At 45.2% G+C, this 18,269-nt stretch overlaps 1 protein-coding gene across 1 annotated transcript in view; it reads right to left on the bottom strand.

Moving 5' to 3' along the window:
* The window catches only part of GRIK3 (glutamate ionotropic receptor kainate type subunit 3), a 151,186-nt gene that overhangs the window by 18,029 nt on the left and 114,888 nt on the right, over positions 1 to 18,269 (bottom strand). Inside the window, exons 12-13 of the mRNA XM_036743758.1 lie at positions 18,006 to 18,124; positions 8,144 to 8,361 (exon numbers count right to left, since the gene is read on the bottom strand). Of these exons, the coding sequence (XP_036599653.1) occupies positions 8,144 to 8,361; positions 18,006 to 18,124 (337 nt within the window). The remainder of the gene's footprint in view (positions 1 to 8,143; positions 8,362 to 18,005; positions 18,125 to 18,269) is intronic.

Here is an 18,269-nt window from a genome sequence, read left to right as displayed (position 1 = left end):
AGGGAGAGGTCTTTTAGGATGGGACCCCAATCATGGCAACTGATTATTCTCATCATCCAGATAAAGCATAGAATAGTGGAAAGCCAGCAGGACTTGGAATCAGGAGAGACCTAGGTTCAAATCCCACCACTGATATCTACAAGTGTAGGCTTATAGATTGAGAGCCAGAAGGTATCTCAAAGCACATCTAGACCACCTCACTTAATTTACCTATGAGGAAAGTGTGGTCTACAGAGTGAATTGCCCATTCAGCATCACACAGGTAGCAAGTGTTAAAGTCAGGATCTGAACTTAGGGACTTTAACTCCAAAGGTGGCCACTGGCAAGTCACTGAAGCCTTTGTTCAATTTTGTCCAACTCTTTGTGACCCTATCTGGGGTTTTCTTGGCAAACAAGTTGGAGTAGTTTGCCAGTTCCTTCTCCAGCTCATTTTTACAGATAAGAAAACTGAGGCAAACAGAATTAAGTAATTTGCCCAGGGTCACAAAGGTAAGAAGCATCTGAGGCCAGTTTTAAGCTCATGAAGATAAGTCTTCCTGACTCCACTGACACTGTACCACCTAGCTATCTCTTAATAATAATGGGTAGCATTTATATACCACAGAGGTTCCCAAAATTATTTGGCCTGCCCTTTAAAAAAATTGCTTAGTGCCCATCTGGAAATCTACTTTCTTTAACTCTTTAACAGCTTTTTTAAAAAATTGCATCATTTCCAAAAAATATAAAATATATTTTTTAAAAAGATGCTTCTTAAATTTAATAATTTATTGTAAATTTGTGAGTTTTTCCTGCATTGAAATTTTGATGATACAATATTGCATCATGTAACCATATAGTATTGCAGTGTAAACAAGTCATTACATTTACATATCCCTGCCCATGCATGCTGGACTTTCTGACAATGCAAGACACACTCACTTGCCAACACTTGCTTGTTAAGACCTGTCAGTGGACTTGACCACTGATTAGTTATAATTTGCATCTTGTGTGTTTATTTGGAAAATAATGTAGTCAGTACGACTTTAACTCTCTTACACAACAGATGAAACATGTACAAATGGCTTTTCAAAATTTTCTCATCCTTTCTTCTTTCCTTATGCTTCCACTGCCCTATTATTTTTATTCAAAGCCCCTCAATTGCACTTGAGGCTACTACCAACCCCCTGGAGTGTTCTAGCACCCCCCAGGGGGTGGTATCACCCTCTTCAGGAACCTCTGATAGTACTTGCTAGGTGCCAAGCCTTCTTATAAATATTATCTCATTTGATCTTTACAACCACCCTGGGAGGTAGGTGCTGTTATTCCCATTTTACAGTTGAGGAAACTGAGGCAGACAGAGGTTAAGTGACTTTCCCAGGGTCACAGAGGTAGTGAGTGTCCAAGGTTGGATTTGAACTCAGGTCTTCCTGATTCCAGGCCCAGAGCTCTATGCACTGTGGCACTACCTAGCTGTCTCTTGGAGGCTCAGTTTCCTCATCTGTAAGATCACATAACATGTGCAGCGTCTACTTGACAGCATGGGGTTGCCACGAGGATCAAATGAAATAATGTATGTAAAGCAATGGGCGAACCTTAAAAGACTGTATAAGTATCAGCTATTATCTTTATTATTATTGTTATTATCATTTTTGGTCTTAGCCTTCCTCTGCTTAGTCACTATTAAAATCCTTTTTGAAAACTCGGCTTCACTTTACAACGAGGGGGAGAATGCATGCATCTTAGACCAGAAGAATAAATGGGGGGAGGGGAGAGTGCCATGGTTGGTGGATTGTTTTGTGCAGGAAGCCAGCCAGGAGCTGGAGCAGGGGCATGGTGGGGGAAGGAGCTGGGAGCAGGCGCATGGTGGGGAGGAGCTGGAGCAGGGGCATGGTGGGGAGGAGCTGGGAGCAGGGACACGGGGGTGAAGGAACTGGGAGCAGGGGCATGGGGGAGAGGAGCTGGGAACAGGAACATGGGGGTGAAGGAACTGGGAGCAGGGGCATGGGGGGGAAGAGCTGGGAGCAGGGGCATGGGGGGAAGGAGCTGGGCAGAACTGGATACAATGGGAGCTCCTTCAGGGTACAGCTGTATTCCCTTTTTGTTCCTCTGTTCCCAACCTGTAGTACAGTGCTTGGCACAAAGTAGGTGCTTAATACATGTTCATTGATTGATTAATTTATTAGGGAGCTGCCACCGCCAGCAACTTCGGGGTGTGGCTTCTTCTCCAGTAAAGAAAAAACCTAATCTAGGTCTGCATTGGGATTTCCGTGGGACTCCTCACGGAGTGTTGGAGTAGAAAGGGATAGTAGAAATTATCTAGTCCAACATCCTCCTTTTGTAGGGGGGAAACCAAGGCCCGGGAAGGGGAAAGGACTTGTTCATGAATAGCAGAGCCGATAGCTGACAAAGTCAGGATTTGAACCCAGGCCTCCTGACTCCAATTTATTGCAATCTCTATGACAGCAGGAAATAAGAATATAACTGTATAGTGGATCTATTAGTGAAGCAGAAATAGATTAAGAGTGAGGAGAGAGGTTCTTTAGTCATCCTCTCCTGATACCTCCTTTTCTTCTCCATTTCCTTCCTTCCTCTCTCTCCTCCTGCTCCATCCCATTTTCCTCTTCTTCCCCCTCCCCCCTCTCTCAATGTTCCCTCTTCCCATCATCTTTTCCCTCTCTCTCTCTCCATACCTCCCTACATTTTTTCTTCCCCTTCTCCCTTTTTTCTTTCCTTTTAGCTCTAATTCCTTGGCCGCAGATTCTTGGATCATCCAAAGACCCTGGAGTTGGGAGAGGCTGAGAAAGTGTTCAGACAACTGTAGTTGGGGGTGCCTTAGTACCTTTGGTCCTCTTGGGCTGAAAAACCACAAACCCAGGAGCTCCCTAATGCTAGTTTCTGGACTTTCTGAAGTTGCTGCTGCCATTCAAAGGCCTATCAGCATAATTCCATCCAGACTGGTGAAGCCACCAACAAAAAGAAGGAGAATTGTCTGGGATTTGAGATGGTCTCACTTCAAAGGAGTTATCTCCCTCTTGGGGTGCTTCCTGTTTCTTGCAACCCCTTCAGTCTTTTACATTTTTCTTCTTACGCATTTTTACAGCCAAACGATGGTTTCAAAGGCCCCCCTTTTCATCTTGTAATTAATTTTTATCTTCCAAGGAGGGAGGACAACACGAGGCTGGTTCTGTAGGCTGATGCCTGCCGCTTTCAGACAACTTTGAAAATTCTGATTTCCTTTTAAATCCTGATGGTGCTTGCATCCATATTTCCTCTCCTTCCTCCCACCCCCATTCCCTATGCCCAGGGAAGAAGGAAAAAAGAAGGAGGTGGGGAGACAGTCTAGAGCCCACCTGGTAGCTGGGAGACAACGGAGAACCTGGCTGTCTTGACCTATTGTTGACCTTTAATGCCAGCCCTGTGCTGGCACTGACATTTCACTGGAGCATTGACTCTCAAGAGCCTTGGCTCTCTGCCTTCCTTCTCCTCAACTTCTTTTCTGGTGCCTTAAGGTCTGTGCTATGAAAAGTACCATAAGCTGGGAGACAGAAATCTCCTGCTCTGCTCTTGGTATCTTGAGAGACAATAGATAGATAGACAGACAGACAAATAGATAGTTAGGTAGTTAGAACAAATTTTATGTACTTACTATGTGCCAGGCACTGCGCAAGTACCCTACCTTTCAGATCTCAGTTTTCCTCCTCTGGAAAATGGGAATGACTATCTCTGCTCTGCCTCCTTCACAGGTCTGTTGGGAGGCTTAGATGGGAAAATTTAAATATTTTGAAATGGTAAAGTGAAGTATGCTACCTCCTACAGGAAGATGGCCCCACCATTGGTGCCCTTTTCCTCTGCAAATGATCTTGCTGTTGCTTATCTGAGAGGCAGCAAGACTTAGTGGGAAGGATGGTGAATTTGGAATCAGAGAACCTGGCTCAGTAATCAGAAGATCTGCCTTTGAAATTTACTCCTGTACCAAGTCACCTGGCATCCATTTTGTTGGTTCTTAGGTGAGGGGGCGTGGGGTGGACTCGGTGGTCTCCCTCACAGACCTAGGATCCTATGAATGGAAGCTCTTTGAGGGCAGAGACTGTTTCCTTGGTGCCTTTGTGTGCCTAGGTCCTGGCACCTAGTAGACACTTAGGAAATGAGTGTTGGACTGATTTAAACAAGGAAAGGTCATCTGCTATTATTGTTACTTTCCCAAGGGAAAGTCCCAGTGGACTTTTGAAGGTAGAGGTGAGAGGAATCCTTGCACAAAGCTGAAATTACGAATTCCATTTTCTGATCAGTGCTATCATTGCTGGCATCTGTCCAGGAGAGAATGCTGCTATTAACCAGTATGATACAGTGGGGGAACACATTGGGGTCAGAATCAGAAATCTGGGGTGAAATCCTGACTCTGTGACGTCCTACTTATGAGACCTTTACCAAGGGACTTAACCTCCTTAGTCCCTTACCTCCTTAGGCTTTGTCCCTTAACATCCTTAGGCCTTGGTTTCCTCATCTGTAAAATGAAGGGTTTGGACTAGCTCAAGTCGAATGTCTCTTCCACCTCTGAATCCTACGGTTCTATTGCCCAGAGGTAGATATAAAGTGAGATTCCTCCTCCTCCCCCCTCTATTCTACCATCCCCACCATTAACTGGGGGGAAGGAAGTAGATTCATCTGAGGAATGTGCCCTCTAGGTATTATACTTTCACCTCGTTAACTGCCATAATGGGAGTCTGATCTACATTCATCCTTCACTTTCCCTGCACAACTTGTTCCTCCTACTAATGAAAATGGAAAAAGGGAAAGGCAGAAGAGTTGTGCTATGTCTGTAAGAGATATAGAAAAAAAGCTTCTTGACCATCTGGGGGGACAAAAGCTGTATTGGGCTCCCCAGGGACAATACGGAGTCTCTCTTCCATTCACCTGACTGAAGGCAACTTGCTTCCTGACCTCTCTCTCTCTGTCTCTGTCTGTCTCCTCTCTCTGTCTCTCTGTCGGTCTCTGTTTGTCTCTCCCCTCTTTCTCTTGCTTCCCCCTTTTCCTCCCTCTTTTCCTTCTCTCTTCCTCTCACTCTATACCTACCTTTCTCATTCCATCTCTCTTCCTACTTTCTTATATTCCTTCTCGTTTCCTCCCTCTTCCTTAATTTCTCTTTATTCCTACCTTTCCTCTCCATCTCTATCACTTTCCCTTTCTCTTCCTTCCTTTTTCCTTCTACCTCTCTTCACACCTTCTTCTGCTCCTCCTCATTCTATCTTGTTACTCCCTCTATTTCTCCCATTCCCTCCCCTCTTCTCCTTCTGTCTCTCTTCTCTCAATCTCTCACTCTTCATTTTGTCTCCTTTTAGCACCATCTCCATCCTTTTTCCCTTTCTCCATCTATTTTTCACTCCTCTCCATTCTCCTCTCATTCTACTTCCCCTTCCTTCTCTTCTTTTCCTCTCCCTCTCCTTTCTTCTCCCCTCCCTTCTTCCTTCTCTCCCCATCCCTTTCTTCTACCTCTCCTCTTCACCACTCCATCCATCTTCCTGTCTCCTCCCTCCATCTCCTTTTCTCTCTCCTTTCTTCTCTCCTTCCTCTCCTCTTCATTACTCCATTCATCTCTCTCTCTCTCTCTCTCTCTCTCTCTCTCTCTCTCTCTCTCTCTGTTTCTCTCTTTCTCTGTCTCTCTCCATCTCTGTCTCTGTCTCTCTTTTCTTTCTTCCCCTCCCCTTCTCTATGCAGGGAAAAGATGAGTGTGTATGTGTTTGGCTGAGGAGGGGGGGCATTGAGGGGAGAGGCAGCTGCTCAGCACGAGGACAGCATCTCTGTGGGGAGCTGGAGCCTGGAAGTCAATGTGAACCTCCTCAGTGGGGAGGGAAGAGAAGGGATCCAATCATTGATGGTGGTCGATGACTCTGGATGGGGCTTGCTGGGGCCCCTTCCCTTTGATGGGGAAAACTTTGCTTGGAAATAGGGCTCATGCTTAATGTATGAGCCAAGGCTTTAGCACAGTCAAAGAACCTGATGCAGCCTGGAATATTCACACCCACATGCCTTCCCCCCCGCCCCAGCTTTTCATAGGCCCAAGGTAAATCCCAGAGCCTTTAACTTCCTGCCAATCTGTAATGCTTGGTAAGGGCACCTCCAGAGGGCCAGAATCAAGTCAACAAGGAGGAGGAGGAGGAGGAAAAAGCTTTTTCTCTCTTCCTTTTTTTTCTTTCCTTCTTCATAGCACAGCAGCACCAAATCCTCCAAAGACTCCCCCTGGATCTGTCTCAGCCCTTTGCCTCCCTTCTCATTCAAACCCCATTTGTAGCTCACCAGCTGCTGGCTGTCTGCAGAAGCATTTCTTGGAAGGAGCCAAGCTGAGCTGAGTTGAGGGGAAGGAAGGCTTCGGGGGAAGGGAAGAATGGTACCGGAACCGAGCAAATGCATCTAATGTGAGTGAGGCCCTGCCTGGGCCATGGACTGACACAGAGCCTTGATGAATTCTTGGGGCCTGGGACTCTTTCATATTTAACAACCAGCTTCACACACAATAGGTGCTTAATTAATTGAATGATCCCTAAGGCGTATATAGCATGTTGTAGTTCCAAAGCTCTTTCTACACTGAAGGCTGCTAGGTGGAGCAGGGGATAGAGAGCCGGCACTGGAATCAGAAAGACCTGTGTTTGAATCCTGCTTTAGACACTCGTGATGTGATCCTGGTTTCTGCCTCAATTTTCTCATCTGTAAAATGGGAATAACCCTCCTAGCGCTGTTGGGAGGATCAAATGAGATGCTCTTTATAGAAATGCTAGCTATTATTATGGTCATTTAACAGAAGAGGAAACTGAGGCCCCAAGAAGTATGCAGGAGCCTAAATTTAGAACCAAAAGGCACCTCGGAGGTCATCTGTTTCAACTCCATCATTTTTCAGATGAGGAAAAGGAAACCCACAGATACTCATGACTTATCCAAGGTCACACAGGTAGTAAGGTTCAGAGCAGGGATTTGAACCCAGCCCCTCTGACTCCAAATCACTGAAACGCTCTTTCTATTACACCACACACCGTTCGGGGCCAGACCTTGAACCCGGGTCAGCCAATAAAACGTCTGGTGCTCGTTCCACCCTGCCAGCCCACACCGCAGCTGGGAATAGGCAATACGATCTGGAAAGAGGTCAGGCAGTTGGTCATCAAACATTTACTAAGCACCTATTGTATATCCCAGGCATAGTACCAAGCACTGGAGATACAAAGAGAGGCAAAAGCCAGCCCCTGCTTCCAGGGATCTCAGCAGTCTAACGTGGGAGACAACATGAAAGTAACTAGGCGACAATAAGATAGAGACAAGATATAAACTGGAGATAATCAACAGCAGCTGGGTTAGTAGAGGTTCCTGGAGGTTCCAAAAGCAGTTAAATCTTTACTTGATTTGAGAAAGGGGCTATTCCTTCAGTCACCTGGCAGATTCTGGCGTGGTGGCACATTTCCAATCTCCGTTTTCTCCCTGGCTGCCATTACCATCCATGCTGAGCAAGGTGCTCCCAGAGATTCAGCTTGAGCACTCTGGATATGTGTTTCCATCTGAACAGGGAAGGGGCTGGGCAAGATTATCTCTAAAAACCTTTCCCATTTCTGTACTCTATGTAAATATCGCTGAACTTGGACTTAGAAAATCTGGGTTCTCATCTATACTTTCCAGCTGCGTGACCTTGGGCAAATCCCTTACCCTCTCTGGGCTTCACTTTCTACCTCTGTGAAGCAGGATAGTAGTGCTACCTCACAAATGTTCTGTGAATCAGAAAGTATTTTGCACACTTTAAATCACAATGAAAAGGCGACCTATGATCATCACTTAAATTCCATTCAATAAGCAAAAATTAAGTACCACGAACCAGGCCATTACTACCAGGCACTAGGGGGACAAAGACAGAAGTGCCTGCCCTGGAGAAGTGTTGTTCGAACACAATGATGATTAGCATCATCTCAAGGCTATCCCAAGTCTCCTGAGGTTAGTCACTTGGCAGCTAAATGATTAGATATCTCACTGAGTATGTTTGGATGAAGCTGTCTGAGGAAAAACCCCTGGGAATGGGGTCCCTAAAGGTAGATACTGGATCACCCCTTTCAGGTCCTACTAAGCATAAAAAGGGGTCTCTAGGAGACTTTGGAGGAAGATGAAGTGGAGATGGCTTGTGAGGGCTCACCTTGAAGAAGGTCATGGTGGCCCCATCCTTGACTGCCCCATACTCAATCTTGGTCTGCTTGGCCAGGTCGTCCGCTGAGTCAATGGGAGATTCCATCCGCTCCACTGTCAGGAAGGCCGCCAGGTTGGCCGTGTATGAAGAGATGATGATCAGCGTGAAGAACCACCAGATGCCGCCAATGATCCTCGTGGACAGGGCTTTGGGCATCAATTCAGAGCCTGGGAGGAAGGAAGGAAAATTGGAATGTTACAATATCTGAATCCACAAACTATCAGAGGTGGGAGGACTCTCAGAAATCATCTAATCTGATTGCCTCATTTTATGGGAGAGGAGACTAAAGCTCAGAGAAGGGAAGGGCTTTGTTGTCATAGAGTCCTAATTAGAACCCAGATCTCTTGACTCCCATCTTGGTGACTTTTTAATTTTGTTGTTCAGTTGTTTAGTCCTGTGAGACTCCTTGTGAGTCCATTTGGGGTTTTCTTGGCAGAGATACTGGAGTGGCTTGCCATTTCTTCTCCAACTCATTTTACAGATGAGGAAACTGAGGCAAACAGGGTTAAGTGACTTGCCTAGGGTCACACAGCTAGTAAGTGTCTGCAGCCAAATATGCACTCGGGAAGATGAATCTTCCTAATTCTATCTACTGTATGATAAATCTTATTAATTTTACTTCCTCAGTATTTACTGCATCCAACCCCTTCTTACCATTCACACAGACACTGCTTCAGTTCACATCTTTGCTACCTCTCGCCTGTACTATTGCAACAGCCTCCTGATTGGTTTCTCTGCTTTGTGTCTCTTCCTTCTCCAATTCACATCTTCTACACAATAGCCAAAGCTATCTTCCTTAAATGTACACAACCCACTTACTCCATAAACTTCAATGGTTCTCTATCACCAGTGAGATAAAATATAAACTCTGGATTTTCAAATCATTCGCAAATTGACTTCAGCCTGCTATAGCTTTCCAGCCATATTACTCCCCTTCATGCATTCTGTGGTCCAGCCCATTTGGCCTTTTCTCTGTTGCTCATACATAACATGACATTTCCATCTTTGTGCCTTGGCTTTGGCTGTCCTCCTGACCCCCCTCCCCCCATGCTTGGAATGACCCCCTTCCTCATCTCCACTTCTTATATTCTCTTGTTTCTGACAAGACCCAACTCAAGCACCACCTTCTGCAGGAAGGCTTCCCTGACCCCCTCCTCCCAAGTCCTAGTGCCCATCCCCTGAAATAACTTTATATTGATTTTTTTGTAAAGGAGAAGGTGTACTTGGTGAAAATCACAGATGCAACACACACGATTGAACGCACAAAGAGTGAATGTGCTAAAATTGATGGCAATGTGGAGTTATTGCATCGAGTTCATGTGAATCATGTGAATCTTGTAAAGCGCATCAACCTTTGCATCATAAATGATTTAATATTCTAATTAAATAAAATGTTGTTGAAAATTTCATTCATTTCATTTCTTGAAAATATGCATTTTTGTCTATGTGTCCGGACTTTAGGAACACCCCGTACATGTGTATGTTTATATGTATCATACATATGTATGTTTGAGGGACATAATTTCTGAGTAGTAAATCATTTTATTATGTATGCTAGCAGATACTTAATAAAGGGGTCAGTGACACTCTCAAATACCAAAGACCACTCATAGAACCCACTCGATGCTAATATGCCCTTGGAAGAGTGGCTGTTCCTGAGGGTGGCAATCAGCTCTGATTGGTTAACGAGTAATGATAAAATGAATATTATAATGAGAGGTGGACCCATTCTAATGAGGGACTGGGGGAGGGGTGTGACTTTGATCACTCTCACTCCCAGATGCCCTCCAGCCAGAGGCAATCTCGATAAAGGATCTACCCCCAAATCCAGCCTGAGTAGAACACAATGGGCTTCCCCACTTGGGTGGGGTCTGAGTGAGATTGCACAGTAAGTTTATCCAATCGCTTTATCAGCAATGTCCTTCAGATGCAGACTTGACCCAGTAGAGAATGAAGGAAGTAGTAGAGAGGAAGAGAAAAAACTCCAACATCTCCCCAATAATTGGTTATTTAATAATAATTTCTTTCAGTAGGTATACAGTGTCCCAAAAATCTTTGTGTAGTTTTAAGCTGATTAGTGAGTGCCCAGCTGAAATAAGACTTTGGGAACACCTCATTCAGTCTCATTTGCTCCTCACAACAACCCTGGAAGGTAGGTGCTATTATCACCCCCATTTTGCAGATGAGGAAACTGAGCCTGAGAGTTAAGTGACTTGTCCAGGGTCACAGAGCTAGTAAGTAACCTGAGGCAGGATTCAAATTCAAGTTCATTGCTCTCTTTGCTATGCCACCTAAGCTGTCTAATTTCACATAGGAATTTTAAAAAAATTCTTGGCTAGGAAGTCTACACTTCTGAATTCTTATGTTGGCTTTGCTTCCTCCTTGCTGTGTGACCTTGGGCTAGTTACTTCCCCTCTTTGGGCATCAGTTTCTTTATCTATAAAATAGGGGAGATTCATTCTTCCTCTGGTTCTGTCTCATATGGAAAGTGTGAAGAAGAGATGAAGCTTTGGACATAAAAGGCCTGTAGAAATATAAAGCAGCTATGGAGCATGAGGCGAAAATAAACATTTTTGGGGAAGCATTTTCGCCACTCTCTTTATCTCCGACCTTGGGTATGGGGCATAATTTAGAGGAAACCTTCAAACCAAAATAATTAACTTGACTGCTTTCAAGAGATTTAAATAATGAGTGACTCCTGAACTTCCCAGAATATTTGGTCCCACAATTTTAAAAGCTTCTGCTTTGATATGAAATGGCTGTTTTTTTTCTTTCTGAAAGAAATCACTTGAGGGAGAGTTTTTCAAATACACAACTATTTTTTCTCTCTCCTAATCAAAATGGGTGAAGGGGAATGAATGCATCAGGGGATGAGGGGGGAAGATTTCAGGGGACAGAGCTTTGAAGAGTGAGAGCAGCAGGAGTGGGGTGGTGGGGGGGGGGGGAGAAGGAGCCATTACCACATCCAGGGGAGACAGGGTCTCTAATAACTGTCATTGAATGGTGATGATGGCTGGATGAAGTAGTATGTAAGGCTCTCAGGCATCTATTAAAAGAGGGCAAATAACAAGGTGCTCCACTCCTCATCCCTCTAAGGAGGCATCCATTTCAGAGGGATTTCCAAGTATTTTGCATTGGACTGAGGGGAGCCTAAAACACTGGCTAGGCTATCTCTGCAGGTAATGATAACAGGTCCTTGAACCAAAGCCGGGATTCTTAATGGGGGTTCAAAGACCCCCGTGGTTTGTGGATAGATTATGAGGAGATCTGGGAACTTGGAGGGAAAAATCACAACTCTAAATAACTGGATTAAAAAAGAAATATTTTGTTTTATTGTATTTGAAACCGTTATTCTGAGGAGTGCATGGGTACCAGACTGCTAAAAAGGACCATGGCACAGAAAATTTAAGAAGGCCTGAAGTGAGGGATATGAGAGGTTTCTTTCAGCATTTATTCCAGGACTGCCTCTGTACTTCCATAATTCTCTCCTCCCTTCCTAACTTTCCCTGCCCTGCCAGGTTAATGTTTGGAATGAGCAACAAACTAGGGGTCAGGGGGTCTAGGTTTGTATCTCAGCTCTGCAGCTTACTGGCAGTGTGATTTCCCCCATCTCTGAACCTGTTTCCTCTCTCTCTCCTTCCCTCCCTCCCTTCCCCCCCTTCCCATTCCCCACCTCCCCTTTCTCTGTATTTCCAGCGCTTAGCACAATAGTTGTTCAGTTGTTTCAGTCACGTCCAACTCTTTGTGAACCCAGTTGGGGTTTTCTTGGAGTGGTTTGTCATTTCCTACTCCAGCTCATTACAGATGAGGAAACTGGGGCAAACAGAGTGAAGCCACTTTCCCAGGGTCACACAGCTAGTAAGCATCTGAGATCAGATTTGAACTCAGGTCTTCCTGACTCTAGACCCAAGGCTCTATCCACTGCTGCCCACTTTCCACAGTGCCTGGCACATAGTAGGTACTTGAAAAATGCTAGGTGACTGGCTGAATCCCCAAACAATCAACAAATACTCTGTTAAACACTTACTATGTGTCGGACACAGTACCAGGCACAGAGGATACAAGTCTAAAAAAACAATTCCTACTCTCAAGCGGCTTACATTCTGAAGGAGTCATTGTGTGTGTGTGTGCGTGTGTGTGTGTGTGTGTGTGTGTGTGTGTGTGTGTGTGTGACAATCAGGATATATAAAAATATAGACAGCATCAATATCTTAGTTGCAAAAAGAGAATATTTCTGCTAGCATTAACAGCCTCCAGGCCTGTTGTTAAAAAAGTCCTTGGTAAATTGGAAATACTCCAGTGCTCTGAAGCACTGAGGCCCTAGAAGGTATTGGAAGCTATAGAAATTGTTATTCTATCCCCACTGACTTCCTCCTGGGCTCAAACAGGTTATGCTTTCAAGTACTTCTGACATTCCCCACTTCTGTCAAGGGCATCGCTAGCCTTGCGGGTACCCAGGTTCACAACCTCAGTGTCATCCTTATTTCTCCTTTCAGTTAATGATGATGATGATGATGATGGTGATGATAGCTAGAATTCACATGACACTTCCAGGTTTTACAATGCTTTCCAAATATCATCTCATTTGATCCTCACAATAGCCCCGGAAAGCAAGTGCTAGAATTATTTCCATTTCATAGTTAAAGAAATGAAGGCAAGTGGACATTAGGTGACTTGTCCAGGGTCATGTAGCTAGTTGGTGTGGAGGAGAGGGAATAAGCTTCTGTTAAGTGCTTACTATGTGCCAGGCACTGTGCTAAATGATTTACAAATATTATTTCATTTAATCCTCGAACAACTCTGGGAGATAGGTGCTATTATAATCCCCATTTCACAGTGGAGGAGACTGAGGCAGGCAGAGGTCAAATGACTTGTCCAGGGTCACTCAGCTAGTAAGTGTTTAATAACCCGATTTGAACTCAGGTCTCCCTGGGCTCAGCACTCTCTCCACTGCTTCATTGCCTATATCTTATCAATCGCTGAACCTTGTTATTTCTTCCTCCTGAACATCTCTCATATACGTCCCCTTCTCTTCACTCACAGTCACCACCCTAGGCTCATATCAGTCCTTACCTGAACTACTGCAGAGGCCTCCTATTAGTTTTCCTTGTTTCAAGGGTTTCCCTTCTCCAATCTATTCTCTACCATCAAAGGGAAAAAACGATTTTCCTAAATCATTGCTCTGACCACATCCACCTTCCCTCATTCCATAAACTCCAGAAGCTCCCTGTTACCCTTGGGTCAAAAATGAACTCTTTCTTTGGCATTTAAACCTCTTTACAACATGGCTACATCCTCTCTTTCCTGCCTGGTTACACTCCCTTTCATATACTTTAGTCCAGCCAAACTGTCTTTCTTTCCTGATTCTTATAGGAAATTCTATTTCCTATCTCTTGCTTGGGAAGTGCCCTCCCTTCTTATTACCCACCTCTCGGAATCCTTGGCTTCGTTCAAGACTAGCCTCAAGCACCAACTTCTGTTTGAAGCTGTTTCTGGCTCTCCAGCTGTTTGTGCCTTCCCCTTCATGGTTATTCATAGGGATTTCTATATATCTATCTATAGTGATGTTGTGTCCCCTATTAGAATGTAAGCCCTTTGAGGACAGGAGCTATTTTGCTTATGTCTTTGCATTTCTAGCACCTACATGGTACAGTGCCTGGCATATAGTAAGTGTTTAATACATGCTTGATGACTGAGTGATCAATTAATCGATAGTCACAGAATTCAAGCTTCGGCAGATCCGGTTTGGATTCAGTGACAGACTCATTAACAGTCTTGGGGCCAGCCTATCTAAGTGTAGAGAGATTCATTACAGAAAAGTAGACACCCAGGGATGAATTGTTTCAGTTATATCAGTTCAAAAAGGCCATCTACAAAGGAGTGGAGGGGTTGGGCACCTTGCATAAGTCTTTTGTACACAGTAGATGCTTATTAAGTGCTTGTTGCATGACATCACCCACACTGATAAAATTATGGATCCTTGAGGCATTGTAAGTCTATATTTTGTTGGATATATGGTGTCATCTTTGTAGGCACCGTCTTTACTGGAAAGAGATGATGGTGACAGCGATGGTTACAACCACTGCCACTACTATTATAAACCTCTCTGGGACTCAGTTTACTCTTCTGTAAAATGGCAAAAATAATACTCGTACCACCTACCGTGGGAAGGAAAACACTTTGTAAACGTTGGCGGATCATAGGCTCATAGATTTAGAATTGGAAGGGACCATAAAATGTTGACCTCCTTCATTTTTACAAATGAGGAGACTGAGTCCTTAAGGTGTTACAGAGACGGGTGCTATCATTATCTGCAGTGTGTTTGCATTTTTTCTCTCTTGCCTAGTGGAAAGGCTTTCATGAGACAGTATGGTGCTTTGGAATCATGCTGAATTCAACATTGTAGGACCCTGGTTCTGTTCCTAACTGCTACTTACAATGTATATTACCTTATTTAAACCTCTCTGGCCTCAGTTTCTTTGATTGAAGGGTTTGGAATAGATAACCTCTGAGGTCCCTGTTGATTCTAAATCTATGATCTATACACTTTCTGTGTCTCATCTCCTCAGAGTTTTAAGGGGGGAGGGGCATAGAACATTGGCCCTGGGGTTTATGGCAGGAAGAGCTATTTCTGAATTCTAGGTTACAGTCAGCTCTTACTGTCCATACAACTGCATAGAGGCAACTGAGCTGATAGTCTGAAATTGTCAATACTGCCAAAGTCATAGGATGATAGGGTTATCAATCTAGAGTTGGCAAAGATCTTAGAGGTCATTAAGTCCCTGATTATATGAGTGAAGAAGCAGAGTTGTATTAAGTAACTTGTCTAGAGTCACATAGCTAAGGGTCTGAGGCAAAATTCAAATCCCAGGTGTCCATGACTCCAAGTCTAGTCAGTCAGTCAACAAGCATTTACTAAGCTCCTACTGCATGCCAGGCATTGTCAAAGATACAATAATAAACAGAAGCAGCCTCTGAAAGATCTCATATTCTAATGGGGAAGATGGTATGCAAACAACTACATATGTTTTGGTTGTTTAGTCGTTCAGTTGTGCCCCACTTTTCATGATCCCTTATGAGGTTTTAGTCCAACCCCCTTATTTTAGAGAGCAGGGAACCCAGCAAGTGGGAGGAACTTTCTTAAGGTGATGTTGAGTTTGTGTTCCTTGAGTTAAAAGTGATGGAGTGGGGAGAAGGGATGAGGAAGGAAGCAGACTTTGACTCGAATTTAAGCATCTCCTTTTAGAAAGGACATCATGCATACCCAGAGGTGGGTGACGAGGAAGGAGAGGGATCTAAAAACCATTAAAAAATTAAGCTGGGGATGTTTGGAGGAGATTGTGGGTCTTTGCAAAACCTGAGGAGGGGCTGTCCCATGGAAGAGGGACAGAAACAAGAGCAAGGGGCTTGGGTGGGTGGGGGCTAGTGGTAGGGATGCAGGTATCAGCTCAACATAAGGAAGGACTTCCCAACAATCAGAACTGTCGGAAGTAACGGTTGCCTCAGGCAGAAGGCAGGGGCGACTCTCCTTTACAGGAAGGCTCCCATGGAGGAAGCTGGGTGACCACTTCTCTTTTTTCAGGTACCTGGCAGAAATCATTGTTATTCAGGTGCAATTTGGGTCAGAGGTCCTTTCCTACTCTGAGATTCTATGGCCATGTGTATTTCAACCAAGTTTTCCCACATGGAAAACTTTCTTCATACAGAAGCCACACCTGGCTAAGTGAGGGCTGATGACCCTTTGACCTTGTCTCTCTGATCCGCTCTCTGTCTCTGTGTGAGCATGCTCAGGCATGAGATGCAGATCAGGTGGAGAGACAGGAGCCCACTCTTCACCCCAATAACACATCCTGAAGACCACTCTGAGCCTCCCTTGACCTCTCTGCAAGGTGACTGTTTTCCTCCTCTCTCTCCTGTGCCTGGGACATAAGCTTCTTGGCTCACTTGCCCCATTAGAAGGAGCTCTTGGGGTTGGGGCATTGGGCACAATCTGGAGCCTGGTCTATGCAGGATGGCCCCCATCAGGAGTAGGTACCTTGGGGGCCAGGCCATGGGGCCTGGCGTCTGGGGCTTCATCCCTCCAGAAGAGCTCCAAGACATCCCCTCACTCTCTGAGTTCCCTGTTAAAACATACTTCTGGAAGCTCCCTGGGGAAGGTCCAGCCTCCTTCACTGCTCCACTTCCCCCTATCCCCAGCCTCTGGCAACAAGGGCCTTTGGAGGGAGAGGTTTGGGGCCCTAGAGGAAAAGTGATTGAAGGCTCTTGGGCAAGGACTTCACTTAATTGGGAGCAGTAGCAGTGAAGTGGCATTCTCACAGTAATCCTAGCAAGAGCTCCTGATAGACAGGCCTTGCTAATCAAGAGAGAGAGAGAGAGAGAGAGAGAGAGAGAGAGAGAGAGAGAGAGAGAGAGAGAGAGAGAGACAGACAGACAGACAGAGAGACAGACAGAGAGAGAGAGAGAGAGAGAGAGAGAGAGCGAGAGAGAGACAGAGAGAGAGAGAGAGAGACAGACAGAGAGAGAAAGAGAGAGACAGAGAGGGAGAATGAGAAGGGGATGGGGAGGGGGAGTGTATTCATCAACCAGGCAATTGCCAGGCCTCTTTCTTAGGCTCTGCTCCTGTCTTGCCTCAGTGAGTTTAAGCTCAACTGCTATTTTGAATGTGGTTCCTAATGAACCGAGGCTAAGCTGAGGGCAGGTCTCTGGGCTAGAGGGAGGGGGGCAGGTGAGGAAAAGGGAGAGCAGAGAAGACTTTATTCTGTGGCTGTTGTAAAGCCCTTACTAAACACTTGATGACCCACAGGGCTCCCTCCCTGGGGAAGGCTTCATATGGCTTCCATCCCCAGGATGGCCTCTCAGGGAAGTGGCTCTCCTTTGGTGTCTCAGTCCTAGCTGCTGCCTAAATAAGGGAGTATGAGCTAGTAAACCTTTTGGGATCCCTTCTATTATCCTGCGATTCTATGGGGCCTCTTTTATAGAATCACAAAATCACAAATTTTCAGTTAGAAGTATTTTCAGTGGTACTCATATTCTTCAGTGGTACCCAAAGGCATCCTGCATTAAAACACTCCTGAGCAAAAGCCCCGGGCATCAAGGTGGAATAGTGGATAGAGTGCTGGTCCTGGAATTGAGGAGACCCAAGTCCATGCGCAACCTCAGACACTGTGTGACCCTGGGCAAGTCACTTAATTGCTATCTGCCTCAGTTTCCTCATCTGTAAAATAGGGATAATAATGGCACCTACCACCCAGAGTTGTTATGAGGATCAAATGAGACTAATATTTGTAAAGGGCTTAGCAGACTGTAAAATGCTTTATAAATGCCAGCTATTATGATGGTGACAGTGAAGATGCTGGTGATGATTTCAGTGGTGACAATGGTGGTAACATAAATTAATTCCATTCTAGGCTGGGTCTCTACAATGGGTCTCTAGCCTACCCTGTGCCCCTTCTCAAGGATTCTCCTTGAACTTACAGCGTCTCACGCACATAGTCTGGTTATTCTGGCCCCTTGCCCTGGGACTGAGTTGAGGATATAATACAGAGAAGGATCAAAAGGGGACCACAGAATACCAGGGCTGGAAGACTTTAGGGGTCACCTAGTCCAATCTCTCATCCCAGGCAGGAATCCATTTCTATGGAGGAAAGGGGCAGTGTCTTGCTGTCTAGGTCAGTCTGGCCCCTTGGCTAATGTCTAAGCTTGATAACCCCATCCCTGACCCCCAGGAATTGGAAGCAGGACCAGAGGAGGGGGCAGCAATAGGAGGGAGGGTAGAAGCATTGGGGTTGGGAGCAGGTTGGGGAGGTCTTACCTTGCTGCATCAGGGAGCCCATCCCAAACCAGAAGCTGTTGAGTAAAGTGAAGTTGTTCTCCACGATGTCTGAGCCAGGGTTACAGGGGTGCGCATCGTACCATTCATAGGGGCTGAACCTGTGGAGGACAGGGGAGAAAGGAGCTATGAGAGCAGGAAAAGAGGATGGAAGATGGTCAGGCAAAAGGGGCCTAGAGAAACACAGGGAGGAGTGGTGAACTGAGACATGAAAAGGGGACAAGGGAGACTGGATGATCACCCAAC

The sequence above is a fragment of the Trichosurus vulpecula genome, chromosome 2, assembly GCF_011100635.1.
Source record: "Trichosurus vulpecula isolate mTriVul1 chromosome 2, mTriVul1.pri, whole genome shotgun sequence".
NCBI lineage: Eukaryota > Metazoa > Chordata > Mammalia > Diprotodontia > Phalangeridae > Trichosurus > Trichosurus vulpecula.
This window is presented reverse-complemented; position numbering and strand designations above follow the sequence as displayed.